Genomic DNA, 14,788 nt, shown 5'->3' with positions numbered 1-14,788 from the left:
TTACGTACTCCATTGGCAGCGATGCTGTGCTGTTCACTCTGCAGGCTGGAAACATGATTCCTGAGTGGGCTGTGGCTTTAACAGGGGAAGGCAAAGCTGCTTCTCTGTGTCCGCCTCTTCCCTTATGCCCTCCCCTTCCTTTCCCCCTGTGAGGCTGTTTTTGTGGTACCTTCACTGGGGAAATGAGCTCCCACACCAAACTGAGGCAAAGAGGGGCAAGGTGAGAGGTGTTGCAGTCCTTACTTTGCCGATTTAATACATGTGCCCTATTCAGAAAGCACAGCGTGTGTGGGGGCCAGCGGTCCCTGCAGATGTGTATTATGGAACATACAGAACTAATAGAGAAAAATGAGTGCAAGGTAAGGAACATGGTGCTGCATTTATTGTTAAATGTATGTTTTCATTTCATTCAAAGTAGAAAGTAAGCAAAGATTGTACCTGCAAATAACTCAAATAGCTGTCTGTGTTTCCCAGAGTGAGCATACAAGCACTGGGGAGCAGTTTGCAGGATCAGAACTTCAGCCTGCTCTGGGTGACAAACGCTCAGGAGAGGAAAGAGAAACCCCACTTCTTTAAAAACAGCTCTACTTGTCTTAATATTTCTTCTTGTTAGATTGTGTTGGCGGACACACTCTAAGCTCGTGATGAAACTGTTAAAAAATCAAGTTAACTAAGGATTATTTACTGTATTAAATGCTCTTACAAGCAGTGCTGCTTCTGCTGCTGCTTCTGCTTCTTGTGCTGCTTCTGCTTCTTCTTCTTCCACTTCTTCCTCTTCTTCTGCTTCTTCTGCTTCTCCTTCTGCTGCTGTTTCTACTGCTGCTTCTGCTTCTTCTGTTTCTTCTTCTCCATGTTCTTCTGCCGCTTCTTCTTCTCCATGTTCTTCTGCCGCTTCTTCTTCTCCATGTTCTTCTGACGCTTCTTCTTCTGACGCTTCTTCTTCTGACGCTTCTTCTTCTGACGCTTCTTCTTCTTCTGACGCTTCTTCTTCTTCTGACGCTTCTTCTTCTTCTGACGCTTCTTCTTCTTCTGACGCTTCTTCTTCTTCTGACGCTTCTTCTTCTGACGCTGCTGCTGCTTCGGCTGCTGCTGCTTCTCTTTTTTTGTCTGCTGCTGCTTCTCTTTTTTCTTCTGCTTTTTCCTCTGCTTCTGCTTCTTGTGCTTCTGCTTCTTGTGCTTCTGCTTCTTGTGCTTCTGCTTCTCCTTCTGCTGCTGCTTCTTCTACTCCATCTTCTTGTGCTTCTTCTTGTGCTTCTTCTTGTGCTTCTTCTTGTGCTGCTTCTTCCGCTGCTTCTTCCGCTGCTTCTTCCGCTGCTTCTTCCGCTGCTTCTTCCGCTGCTTCTGCTTCTTCTTCCGCTTCTGCTGCTGCTGCTGCTTCTTATTCTCCATCTTCTTCCTCTGCTGCTTCCTCTGCTGCTTACTCTGCTGCTTCCTCTCTTTTTTTTCTTCTGCTTCTCCTTCTCCTTCTGCTTCTGCTTCACAGAATCACAGAATGTCAGGGATTGGAAGGGACCTCGAAAGATCATCTAGTCCAATCCCCCTGCCGGAGTAGGATTACCTAGATCATATCACACAGGAACGCATCCAAGCGGGTTTTGAATGTCTCCAGAGAAGGAGACTCCACAACCTCCCTGGGCAGCCTGTTCCAGTGTTCAGTTACCCACACTGTAAATAAGTTTTTCCCCATATTTATGTGGAACCTCCTGTGTTCCATCTTGCAACAGCTTCTCCTTCTCCTTCTGCTTCTTCTGCTGCTTCTGCTTGTTCTGCTGCTGCTTCTTCTGCTGACTTTTATTTGCTGCTTTTTTATTTGCTGCTTTTTTATTTGCTGCTTTTTTTTTCTGCTGCTTCTGCTGCTTTTTCTGCTTCCGCTGCTGCTGCTTCCACTGCTGCTGCTTCCGCTGCTGCTGCTTCTCCTCCTCCTCAACAATTGCTATCCCTGGAGTGACTTGCAACCACTGTCTGGGCTAAGTATAATTTTGTTTGTTTTGTATTAACATTGATATTGTTTTTCTTATTGTATTAAAACTGTTTAAATTTTAACCCATGAGTCTTTCTCCTTTTCCCAATTCCCTATGTTGGTTGGGGAAGGGACACTGGGTGATAGAACAACTGCTTATTGTTTAGCCCTGGGTGTGGGTTACAGGAAGACAGTGAGATTAGAGCATCTTTGTGTATATTTATGAATGAACATTTCAGTTGTTTTAAAGTTGCCCATCTCTGTAGGACATAAAACCTTTGGCAGTGCAATTGTAAATACACACACTGGGGTGTTCAGCGCAGAAATCCAAGTAAATCCTTCAAACAGCTTTGTAATGCCTCACACAGCTGCGGCTTTGGCACAAATAGCAAAATAAATACCTGATAATTTCCATACAGTGTCATTATATATGCATTCTGAAACCATGCAAGTGCTAACAAGTAATCAAGATATTGCAGGATATACCCATTCACGAAGTCTTTATGTCTAGAAAGAAGTTTGTAGTTCAGTTGCCATCATAAATATTTTGGTTTTACGCAGGAGTCTAGTACATAAAAATGTTCCTTCCTATCTTGGGTAGTGCAGAGACCTCTGGTCTTTCTTTAGACTGATTATTATTTATGATCTATTTTTGGGGCCACCTTTGAAAACGGTTCAAAAGGTAGTTTGTATGTTGGGTAAAATAGGTACTCACTGCCATAAATGTCTAGCCTGGAAAGAAGAGCCGTAGAAGCAAGGAGGGTTTCTTTTTTCTTTTTTTGTTGTTGTTATTGGGAGGAAAAGCAATCATTAACTGTCTACTCATGATGCCCCCAAATGCAAAATGTGTAGTGCATTTGAGATGGATTGCTCCCGTTCTGCCAAGACTGAGGCAAGACTCCTCAGTGCTTTGCAGGCTGGTTTGAGCAGTGGAAGTCTTTGTGCAGATGTGGGTACTGGCTTTCTGTGCTGCAGCATGAAAAATAAGGAAAATTGTGTAAGGTTCAGTTCTCTGTGACAGAGAATTGAAAAGAAATGGATTCTTTTGTGCTAACATGAGACTGTCCTGTAGTTTTCAAACTTTGATTCTCTCAGCTTGGAATTTAAAACCTGTTTTCACTATGCTGTTATGTTTAGATGAGAGGGAAGGTGTATTGTAGTCACAGCTGCTCAGTTCCATTAGGAAGGGTCTTTGCCTTCTGAGTTGAGCTTTCTTGGTTTGACATGAAAGGTGCCTCAAGTAGTAGGATTTCAGATGGCAGTGAAGGAATAATATCCACATGTGGATTTAGAGACAAATGAAAAAGGATGTCGTGTGGTTCTTTTAGTCTATGAACTTTTTTTTAATCAGGATTTTCTTTTTTTTTGAGCAAAAGGCCCCTTCCCATGCGCCTACATATACCCCATTTTCTCTGACAGAAGCGTGCAGTATGGCTTGTGATGTAATACTTGCTTTATGTATAAGCTGCACTGTACTGTGCTCTTTTGGGCTTGCATATTCTTTTGAAACCCGGTCCTCCGCATCAAAGAGGCAAGCTGTGTAATCTGCTTTCCCACAAAACGTAGAGGAAAATAGCTGTCATAAACACAGTCTGAACAAAGCCAGTTGAGGGACTTGTTGGCTGTTGTTAGAGTCATGGTGGGCCAGAAATTAGCCCATGCTTACTAATGAGTTCCTGTAGTTCAATTGTCCTACAGTATCTGAGAAGCAGGTAAGTGTCAGAGCACTTTCCCAGGGAATAAAGCTGCACATCTGCGATTCCTTCAGAGGGTCCCCTATGCCAAATGCATCCTCCAGAACAATCTGGGTGCTTTGTATTCTCCAAGGGACCCAAATGGATGCAGTTCAGTCCCGCTGACTGCGTGGCAGCAGGAATGATGTCTCCAGCTGCGCTTCTGTGCTCTAAGAAGTTCTGTCAAGTACGCAAGTTTCTGTTAGGTGTCACTAACCGTTTTTTATAGTACTTAATAAAAATGCTGCTTTTTTTTTTTTTATACCATTCTTTGAAATACTAGGAATAAGTTTCTACACCTTAAGTTACATCTGAACCTAGAAGTTGAATAAAATATTCCACTACTCCAAAGCTCCTCTGTGAAGTTAGAAATTAAGTGTTACAGACCATTGTTGACTCCACTTCAAATAGTGTGTTTGCATCTGAGGAATAAATATATGTCTTCTCTATCAGCCAATCTTATCATTCAGTTGTTCAGGTATGTATGTTGCACATCGTTTAGATTATTGAAAGTTGTTTGTGTCACTCCTTTCTGTGGAACAAAGAGGATGCTGTATGTCATCTCTTGTAGCTCGCACACAACTGTCTTTTTCTAGCTGAGAGCAGTCTGGGTGCCAATCCACAGGCAAAATTTGTGGGTTGTGAGTTTTGTTTTGTTTTGTTTATTTCCTCAAGTTACAGCGTGCTCTGCAAATCCACAGCTTTCATTTTACCACTTTTATGCCAGAAATTCTTACCTAACTTCTGTTTCTCAAAATAGCTAGATTAAATTTTGTGTTATGTGAACTTCTGTTATGGATCTGTGATGCATTTGCTGTTTTCTGGAACCATAGTTTTCCAGCTAATCAAACTTTGAAGGTGGCTTTGGAAGTTGTAGGTCTTGCATTTGAAAACTTTCATCTAACCAGAAGGTGTGCGTTGGTGGCTTTTTTTTACTTGTTTTAATATTCACATTGTTTTGTCCAAGGTAGTTTGCAGTTGTCCTGTATAGTCATTGATCTTGGACATTGATGTTTCAGGAAAAGGAAGGGAAAGCTTGCTATTTTGTAAGGCGTTTGAAAGTTGCAGGTGATGACAAGTGTATCAGAATAAGGTTCTGCAGAATGCCAGCGTGGTTTTAACTTCAGGTTGTCGGTTCTGTTATTATTCTAGTCTTCCTTCCACTTGGCTAAAAGTACCGGGTGAAATTGGTGTGTGCTGAGGGGTAGAACTTGCTGCTGTTCTGTGCAGTGGATGTGTTTTGCTGTATGTGTAGAGGAAATTTATTCACTAATTAGTAATAGCACAGATAGTTCTGTTATTTGCAGTAATTTTAGTTACTAATCTACTGTTTGCAATAATTTTAGTTATTAATTGTTTGTGTTAAACTGAATTTCCATTCACTGCCATCGAACTCTTATCATGCAAGGAAATAACACTTGTCTTCTTGGTGCTGATCTTTTTGCCTTTGCCTACCCCAACAAAATAGTTGTTCACAGTAGTGAACCCAATGAACAGCCTTGAGATGACAGTATAAGCAAGCACTTACAAGACCCGCTTGATCTTAATTCTACAAGGTTGTGGAAACTCAATAAGCAGTCAAAAGTGTAATTAATTTTTACTCTCAGCTTTAAAATCTAAGATAGTGGTAGAATGAGAATTAATTTTGTAGCACCTTGCTTAAGGTGACACTTTTAAACTTACAAATATCAGTATAAGCTTGCTCTGTTTTTTTTTTGTCTTGCTTTGACAAAAAGCATATGCATGTCATTGATCGTAAACTTTTTTTTTAAAAAAAAAAGGTAACAGAAGATGATGAAGCGCTGTCTGGAGCTTCTTCTGAACAACATGGTGGAGTGACAGAGAATGTTTAGTCTGAAAGTAGAGATAAAACCCTGTTTACTCTGAGCAATCCTGAGGATGATAGTGCTGAAATGGAAGAGTCTTCAGAAACCATACGTGGAGATGGTATGATGAAGTTCCTCAGCTCCTTTTCTTTTGAAATACCAGGAGTGGCCAGATACGGACTCCACATACATGGGTAAAAGGGGTTCTCCAAATCTGAGTGTTTCTAGTAAGACAGGTCAAGATATTTGCCTGCCCTGTTTTAGCTGTCTTGTGTTTGGACAAGAAATCAAAGGTGCTTTTCATTAAAAATAATGATAAGGTGCTACTCTTTGAAGAATAACCTTCTAAAGAAGCTTTGTCATTGCTGGGCTGTGGTGCAAACAGTTCTGTACAATGTCAGTACTCTGTATGCATAAGAGGGCAGTCAGTGTAGCTCTTGCTTGGCCTGAGCTAGCAAAATTATCCCAGTCCTGCATACTGTCTGCAAAGGTAATTGCTGGATCTGGAGGAAGCAGACAGTCGAAACAAGGAAGAAAAGGAAATGTTGATGTTTCTAAAATTCAACCTGTTGAGATAAAACCGGGTTAGCAAGCAGTTGGCTTTCAACAGCACCGGTTAGTCACTAGAGAAAAGAACAAGACAAGACCTTAGATGCATTCTTGTTGAAGAGGGGAAGTGGAGTCAAGAAAGGAAAGAAGCATTGCTGGAATAAGTAGCCAAAGAGAACTTACTACCCAATTTGAAGGAGGAGGGATGTTTTCTGAAGTTTTTGTGCATTAGGTCAGTAACATATCAAGTTTAGCTTGTAAATAGTCATCAATGGTCATTTTGTTGACTGAAATGATGTGTCAGATTTCTTGTTTAACCGGAAAGAAGAATTCAGACCTTGTGTGCATTTGTAGCCTTGGTAGCGTTGTTTTGTTAGATTCCTATGCCAGCCGAAGTGCATAAAGGCTCGCTTTAAGGTCACACGAGCATTTTAAAAGAAATGATGCTAAGTGCAACAGGGAAGTCATCCATCTACTTCTGTAGGATTTGTGGAAGAATCGAGAGCTGAATGTCTTGCCCTTCCTGAGAATGGTGAATTGGTGTTTAAAGCTGCCGAGGCTGCTCCTTTTAGGACTGCAAGTGAAGGGTAAGTTTATAAAACAGATCCATCTTCGGGTTCGCACAACGTGTCACTGCTTGCTGTCCCGTGTTTGAAAACTGCGAATTTGACCTGGTGTTGTTCTTTCCTGTGTTCTTAAATGGAACGGCTTTCCTATTCTTTCTGTGTGTGAACAGAACTAGTTTGGCATGCACGTAAGTCAAGTTGACTAGCTCTCAATTTGAGCCTTTTTTCTCAGATCATTGCAGACCCCAAAGGACGGTGATAAAGACTTAATTCAACAGCCTACAGAAACCTTTTTACAGTTTGAGGGTTGCTAAGCAGATACTGTGAACGTAAGCCCTGCTTTTGCCTGACAATTGTGTAGCTAAAAATGACACCTGAGATTGCTGTAACTTTAGTGAGTTTATTTTGGCGTTTGAATACTTTCTGGCAGTATTTTATACACTTAATTTCTATTTTCTGTGTGTGCTCAGTTAGCATCTATTTGTTTATGGAAAGGGAAGCAGTTTTCTCACCAGGTGCTTTAAAAGCTGCAACTGCTTGGTGATAAAGAGAGAATGTTAGCAATGAAATTACCCTGAATTTCGAGTGGTAACTTACCCTGGTACAAACTTTTGTTCCGTTTGTTCTAAACCTCCAATATAGCAGCTGCACTCTTTCTACAGAAGACGAATAATATATTATTCTTTACTACAACTCTGTTGTGATGTTGTTATCTAGTGTTCGATAGCTGGGCAAAATGTTAAGTACTTGATTCATTGCATAAAATGAGCCACAAATTGAATGTAGATATGTTGGTAAAGGAATTTCAAATTTTTCTTACTTTTTTCTGTTTTGAAACTTGAAGGTTTTACAGCGAGAAAGTAATTTGTAAAGCTCTTCAAGGTTTGTTTTGAAGCTTTATGATGAATTTCTCTCTTTCTGCTCATGAAGTGATCCGAACCAGCAGGAGTCCCAAATGTCCTCTTCATCAGAAGAAAGAGCCATACCAGTTGCAATGACTCCACAGCTTTCTGAACCCCCCGAGGCAGGCAGTGAATGTATGTACAGCATGTTGGAGATGTTACATGAGAAAAGGTAGCTGAACTCCTGGGGGAAAATGTGCACTTTGCCGTACAACTGCAGGTGTCTCAGATTGAAGTAGTACTAGCATGTTACTGCTAACTTTCATTAACCTGTAGACAGAATACCCTCTTCAAAGAAAGTCCTCGTAGAAAATGCATAGTGAATGTTCCTGTTCTTGATAAAGATATTGGGAAAACTGGTAGAATGTAAAGTATTAGGAGGAAAGATCCGTATGTATTTGAATGTTGTGCACCACTACTCATTTCTGTGCTATGAGATCTGCTCTTTGAGTTACTGTTTTAAAAGATGGTGCATCCTCAGTATTCAGGCTGTGAAGAATAAGTAGCTGTCAGTGTGCCTTTCCGGCCACCCTTTCCTCTGTTGTTCTTTTTCTCTATGGACTTGCCAGCTGATTTTCCCCTTCCTCTTGCTTAAACCTGTGTCATTTATATGGCAGTTAAGTTAAGGTTATATAAAACTCTTCCAGCTGTGATAAGTATCCTTGAGAGTGAGGACGTGGTCAGTGCTTATTCAGAAAATGGCCTTGAGGGGAAGTGTGTGGATTTACCTACAGAACGTAACCTAGAAGCAGCTGAAGTTGAAGAAAATGTTCCTTTTCTGCAGGAAGAAAGAACTGCTTCTAACAATCTTCCTAAAACTGAGAAAATTCATGTAGGTAAACTGTTTTCCCATTTGCTACAAAACAGAAAACACTTTGCAAATTGAGGACAGTCCTGTCTTACTGACAATTAGAAGGCACACAAAAACGCCTCAGTTTCTTTAGCTGGTGAACACAAGTTAGAGCCTCATTCCGTAAGGGCAGACAGGTTGTTCTGCTCTGCATTTTCTGTACCTATGACACAGAATAGAACCTGTCAAGACGTGGGCCTTTGAGAGCTGTAGTCGTGCAAAAACAATGCCTAAGTTGTTTTGTAAAATATCCATGCTTTCATTTCATTTACTAGAACTTAAACATTTCTTATTTGACTTTAAAAACTAATTATTTTTCATGTTAAAGACAGTAAGAATGGGGAGTGCAGCTTTTCGATACTGGGGGCCATTTACCAAATAACAAAATGCTGTGGGAACCCAACTCATTGTCAGAATGATTTAGGTGCGTAGATCCTTGAATAGCTGTAATTTTAATCAATACACTCGATTCTCTGTCTTCCATAAATCTCAGGAATGCAGAATTAAAACCTGGAGCACAGATATCAGCTTGTTCCAGCTGTTACCCCCAGTGCTGCCCAGAAAGTGTCACAAGGCTAAGGGCAGAAGAGGTTTATTTGAGGGCGAGATCCTGGGAACACTTTGATCCTCCATGCTTTGCAAACTCTGCCAGGTCCTGCCCTGGCTGGTGAGCCTTCTCTACACCCATTTTTTTTCTGGAGACGTTAAAGGCAAAGGAGGCCTTGGTTATGAATAGAGAAGTAGGTTCAGGCTTGACAAGGTGCAATGGCTTCCCCGTGACATTGCCCACGTGGGAGCAGAGCTGTGGGGCTCGTACCTGCAGCCTGGCTCAGCGCTAGCCTCAGCGTCCTCCTCTCTTTCGCCCTCGCCTCTTTCTCTTGGCAGGCAACCAGATCCAGTCTGTGGTGTGCAAGAAACTTTCCGATGTCTCCACTGTCTTCAACCATTTCTGTAGCCCTGAAACCAAAATGCCAGAGCGGCAGAGGCCGTGCAATACTGAACCATGCCCCCCGGCGTGAGTACCAGAGCTTGGAGTGGATTGAGGGAGCGTGGGTGGAAAAACCGGTGTGGAGGAGGGTGAAATCCCCAGGGCGGAGTCCCCTGCACAGTACCCGGGGTGATGCTGCATGGCTGGAGCAGCTCTGCTGGGGAGGGAGGGCAGCTTTCTCTGTGCCCCATCGCGAGTACAATACAATGTGCAACCTGCACAGCCCGAGCGCATCCCTGCAGGGAAGGGGCGGTGGCGATGTGGGGAGCAGAAACCTGTCTCCCCTGCAGCGCCCTGTGCACGAGGCTACACCGTGCCTTGGTCGGAGAGAGATGTGCCGAGCACACGGCGTGTTGGCCGAGGATGGTCTCTGTAGCGTGACCTCCTCCCTGCGCTGCTGTGCTGCTTGCAGAAAGGAGCCCTCCCTGTCTCATCCTTTGGTGCAGAGCAGATACTCAGCACACTCCCTCAGAAATTGTCCCAGCCCCTCCCTGGCTGGCCCTTGCCCCTCTCTTGAAGGGGAAAGGGAGATGTGGAGGAACTCTGGGGTTCAGCCAGGGCTGCCTGGGAGGCTGCGGCCAGAGTAGGAATCGGGCTATGTACAGGAGTATGGGGACAAACGTGGACCACTGTGCCCCTTGCAAGCTTTGCTGTTTTACCATCTCCATCTGGGTGATTGGGAACTGGTCTGGATGGAGCCGAAGTTGCAAGGAAGGCGTCCGCACCCGTAGCATCTTTTGCAAGTGTAAGATCTCGGCCACCGAGGAGAAGCCCTTGGATGATGCTTCTTGCACTCACCCACGGCCAGAGATGCTTGAGCCTTGCAATAACCAGACGTGCCCTCCAGAGTGGGTCGCCCTGGACTGGTCTGGGGTAAGTGTTTAATGTCAGCCCTCACCTCTCTGGTGGCACTAGTCCGTAGGAGGACAGTGTCAATCACTAGGCCAGAGCATCGGTGATGGCTGCTGGCCATGGAGAGCGTAAGGTGGGACATGTAGCTCAGGAGACAGGCAAGGTGGGAGCAGTGGTGGGGAGAGCCAGTGCTGCCTCTCTCTGCTCTTTGCCGTCTGTCCTGACCGCGTGCGTCCCCTCTCTTTGCAGTGCACCCCAAGCTGCAGGCCAGGTTTCCACCACCGCATTGTTCTCTGCAAAAGCAGTGATCACAGCGCAACTCTGCCACCTCCCAGTGCTACGAAGGCTCCAAGCCCCCAACCAGCATGATGTGCAACCTGCGGCGATGCCCACCGTCACGCTGGGTGACTGGCGAGTGGGGAGAGGTAGGGACAATCCTTTCCATGGGGCTATTGAAGAAGTCTCTGCCTCCCCAGCCCCTCCAATCCTAGTGCACGTGAGGCTTTTACCTGCCAGCAGAACCCAGTGGGGCCACCACAACTGTGTGGGGGGCAACAGGACCCTGTGGCAGTGTTCTTTGCCCCCCCTTGGCTCAGGAGGCCGTTGTGATGGTGGCCCAAGCATACAGCTGACCCAGGGACTCTCCCAGGCCTAGCAGGGTCCCACAGAAGTTGTTGGAGGGTCCCCACGGGTATCTGGGGGGCAGCAGGGCAGTGAGGACGGGGAGCAGTGCAGCGCAGTGGGAGCGATGGGCTGCAGAGGTGGGCTGGGCCAGCTGCAAGCGGGGCCACTGCTGGTTCACCTGCCACAGCCCAGCCTGGTGCCTGCAGCAGGGTGACGCTGACAGTCCAGCACCCTTTGCACCTCCTAAGACCTGGCTGTGCCCTCTCCCCCAGTGCCATTAAAGCCGTGGCAGCCACCGCAGCTCCGTGCTGTGCTGTTTCTTGGCAGTGCTCTGCGCAGTGTGGCCTTGGCCAGCAAAGAAGATCCATCCAGTGCCTGGTTCCCACCGGGCAGCCGTCCAGCGACTGCGTGGAGACCCTACAGCTGCCCGGCATGCAGCAGTGCGAGACCAAGTGCGAATCGGGACCTATGGACAACCCTGAAGGTGAGGGAGATGGAGGAGTGGGGAGGGAAACGCGGAGCACTGCCAGCATCGGGGGCTACGTGGTACAGGGACACTGGAGCAGCACAGCCCGAATTTGGGGGGCTCTAGGTGCTGTGCTGTGGGGTAAGGCTCTCGTGGGAAGACCTGATGCTGTCCCCTCTGGTCCCAGACCTAACTGGCATGCCGTGACCCGGATAAATGAAGTAACTGAACCTTAAGGCTTTCAGTAGTGAGGTTCTCAGTAGCTTCTTCAGCACGGCTGCATCTTGCTGCTTCCTGGCAAAAAGCCCCCAGGAGCTGGGCATGGGGGTGCAAAGGCAGTTTGCGTAGCACTGGTTAGAAGTCCCCCCCTCGGAGGGTCTCACTCCTTAGGCAGCTGTAACCCTGCTTCTCTCTGTCACCCGTCCAGAGTGCAAGGATGTGAACAAGGTGGCCTACTGCCCGCTCGTCCTGAAGTTCAAGTTCTGCAGCTGGACCTACTTCCAACAGATGTGCTGTGAAACATGCCAGGGGCACTAGGGACACGGCGTGACCCTCATGGGAAAACTGGAAGGCAAAAGCTACTCCGGAGGGCCACCAAGCCGTGCCCTTCCTCTCCGCCCCGGGAATCTCCCCTGGCTCCACCACAGACACTGGTCGTGCTTCTGGTGGGAGCCGGTGTCACCCAAACCCGTCCCCAAAAGACATGCACCCTTCGCCCCCCGAGCTTCACAATGGCAGGTTCCCAGTTAAACCACTGCCAGCCACTGCAGACACCGCCACGGCCCAGTGCGATAGGAGTTGCAGTGAGCGGTGGGAGAGGGAGAAGCTGGGCAGAGCGCAGCAGCAGGGACATTACTTGAAATTCTGACGTTGTTATTTATTAGCAGCGGACCCAGGTCCTGCAGGTGCCAAGACAGCCACCAAAGCGGCAGCACTCGCCCCGCTCCTGCCTCGGCCTGTTCCGCGCCTGTGTCCCAAGGGCATCACGGGGCATCGTGGTCTGCTCTGGGGTTCCTTGGGGAGGTTGGGCGCACTGGGGGCTGCTGCCTTTCCCTTGGGGATCCCAGGGGAGACAGGGAGGTTTCAGGTGCTACGGGTGACAAGCGTGTCTGGTGGCTTCTGGGCACTGGACGAAGATGTGCTGCTGTGTGGAGTGGGGTTGGAGCAGGAATTTTGTTCTCTTGGTTTGCGTCCTGTCACCTTGGGAGATACAGCAGGGGACAGAGAGCAGGTCACTCGGTGAGCAGTGCGGTGACACCAGTTTAACTGGAAGAGGGGGTTGTTCAAACTCTTGTAACAACCTACCTTGATGGGGGTGTCCCCCTATTTTTCCTTAAATCCCTTGTCACTATTATGACCGGTTTTTAGGCCAGAAACACCTTGCAGCACGAGCTGAGGTCAGGGCTCGGGGTTGCAGTGGCTTAATGGGCATCAAGGACGTGTTGGGCTGCAGGAAGCAAAGCAAAGGAGGATGCAGGACAAGAACAGTCTTGGTCACTGTGTTTCCAGTAAAATATACTACATATTGTAAATGGAATGTATTTGATTCAGCATAGTGCTAGAATATTTCCTAGATGACTTTGTGTTGTACAGATAAGGTATGATCGTTTTTAGACCACGTAGGTTCAAGGTTTGCCCTATTGAACATGGTGCCATCTTCTACATCTGTCTGTCTATAGCTAGTAATATGTATGTTTGTATAGGCTGTGGTGTGTTTTTTCTTTCTTGCAATAGAAATTGTTTGGAGTAGAACAAGCAGAAGCAGCAGAAGAAGCAGAAGGAGAAGGAGAAGCTGTTGCAAGATGGAACACAGGAGGTTCCACATAAATATGGGGAAAAACTTATTTACAGTGTGGGTAACTGAACACTGGAACAGGCTGCCCAGGGAGGTTGTGGAGTCTCCTTCTCTGGAGACATTCAAAACCTGCCTGGATGCGTTCCTGTGTGATATGATCTAGGTAATCCTGCTCCGGCAGGGGGATTGGACTAGATGATCTTTCGAGGTCCCTTCCAATCCCTGACATTCTGTGATTCTGTGAAGCAGAAGCAGAAGGAGAAGCAGAAGGAGAAGCAGAAGAAAAAAAAAAAGAGAGGAAGCAGCAGAGGAAGCAGCAGAGGAAGCAGCAGAGTAAGCAGCAGAGGAAGCAGCAGAGGAAGAAGATGGAGAATAAGAAGCAGCAGCAGCAGCAGAAGCGGAAGAAGAAGCAGAAGCAGCGGAAGAAGCAGCGGAAGAAGCAGCGGAAGAAGCAGCGGAAGAAGCAGCACAAGAAGAAGCACAAGAAGAAGCACAAGAAGAAGCACAAGAAGATGGAGTAGAAGAAGCAGCAGCAGAAGGAGAAGCAGAAACAGAAGAAGCAGAAGCACAAGAAGCAGAAGCACAAGAAGCAGAAGCACAAGAAGCAGAAGCACAAGAAGCAGAAGCAGAGGAAAAAGCAGAAGAAAAAAGAGAAGAAGCAGCAGAAGAAAAAAGAGAAGAAGCAGCAGACGAAAAAAGAGAAGCAGCAGCAGCCGAAGCAGCAGCAGCGTCAGAAGAAGAAGAAGCGTCAGAAGAAGAAGAAGCGTCAGAAGAAGAAGAAGCGTTAGAAGAAGAAGAAGCGTCAGAAGAATATGGAGAAGAAGAAGCGGCAGAAGAACATGGAGAAGAAGAAGCAGCAGCAGCAGAAGCAGCAGTAGAAACAGCAGCAGAAGCAGCAGAAGGAGAAGCAGAAGAAGCAGAAGGAGAAGCAGCAGTAGAAACAGCAGCAGAAGGAGAAGCAGAAGAAGCAGAAGAAGAGGAAGAAGTGGAAGAAGAAGAAGCAGAAGCAGCACAAGAAGCAGAAGCAGCAGCAGAAGCAGCACTGCTTGTAAGAGCATTTAATACAGTAAATAATCCTTAGTTAACTTGATTTTTTAACAGTTTCATCACGAGCTTAGAGTGTGTCCGCCAACACAATCTAACAAGAAGAAATATTAAGACAAGTAGAGCTGTTTTTAAAGAAGTGGGGTTTCTCTTTCCTCTCCTGAGCGTTTGTCACCCAGAGCAGGCTGAAGTTCTGATCCTGCAAACTGCTCCCCAGTGCTTGTATGCTCACTCTGGGAAACACAGACAGCTATTTGAGTTATTTGCAGGTACAATCTTTGCTTACTTTCTACTTTGAATGAAATGAAAACATACATTTAACAATAAATGCAGCACCATGTTCCTTACCTTGCACTCATTTTTCTCTATTAGTTCTGTATGTTCCATAATACACATCTGCAGGGACCGCTGGCCCCCACACACGCTGTGCTTTCTGAATAGGGCACATGTATTAAATCGGCAAAGTAAGGACTGCAACACCTCTCACCTTGCCCCTCTTTGCCTCAGTTTGGTGTGGGAGCTCATTTCCCCAGTGAAGGTACCACAAAAACAGCCTCACAGGGGGAAAGGAAGGGGAGGGCATAAGGGAAGAGGCGGACACAGAGAAGCAGCTTTGCCTTCCCCTGTTAAAGC

At 46.1% G+C, this 14,788-nt stretch overlaps 1 protein-coding gene and 1 pseudogene across 1 annotated transcript; one reads left to right on the top strand and one right to left on the bottom strand.

Moving 5' to 3' along the window:
- Positions 1 to 813: 813 nt before the first annotated feature.
- Positions 814 to 3,598, bottom strand: LOC137677473 (nucleolar protein 58-like). The gene is made up of 3 exons (XM_068424779.1): positions 3,518 to 3,598; positions 1,725 to 1,772; positions 814 to 1,143 (listed from the first exon to the last, which is right to left on the bottom strand). The coding sequence occupies exons 1-3, from the start codon at positions 3,596 to 3,598 to the stop codon at positions 814 to 816; spliced, it is 459 nt and encodes a 152-aa protein (XP_068280880.1).
- A 4,030-nt stretch (positions 3,599 to 7,628) lies between these two features.
- Positions 7,629 to 11,853, top strand: LOC137677472 (A disintegrin and metalloproteinase with thrombospondin motifs 10-like; annotated as a pseudogene).
- The last annotated feature ends 2,935 nt before the right edge of the window (positions 11,854 to 14,788 follow it).

Source organism: Nyctibius grandis, unplaced genomic scaffold, assembly GCF_013368605.1.
Source record: "Nyctibius grandis isolate bNycGra1 unplaced genomic scaffold, bNycGra1.pri scaffold_76_arrow_ctg1, whole genome shotgun sequence".
In the NCBI taxonomy this organism is placed as follows: Eukaryota; Metazoa; Chordata; class Aves; order Nyctibiiformes; family Nyctibiidae; genus Nyctibius; species Nyctibius grandis.
The sequence above is the reverse complement of the archived record's forward strand: the minus strand, read 5'-3'. Positions and strand labels throughout refer to the sequence as shown.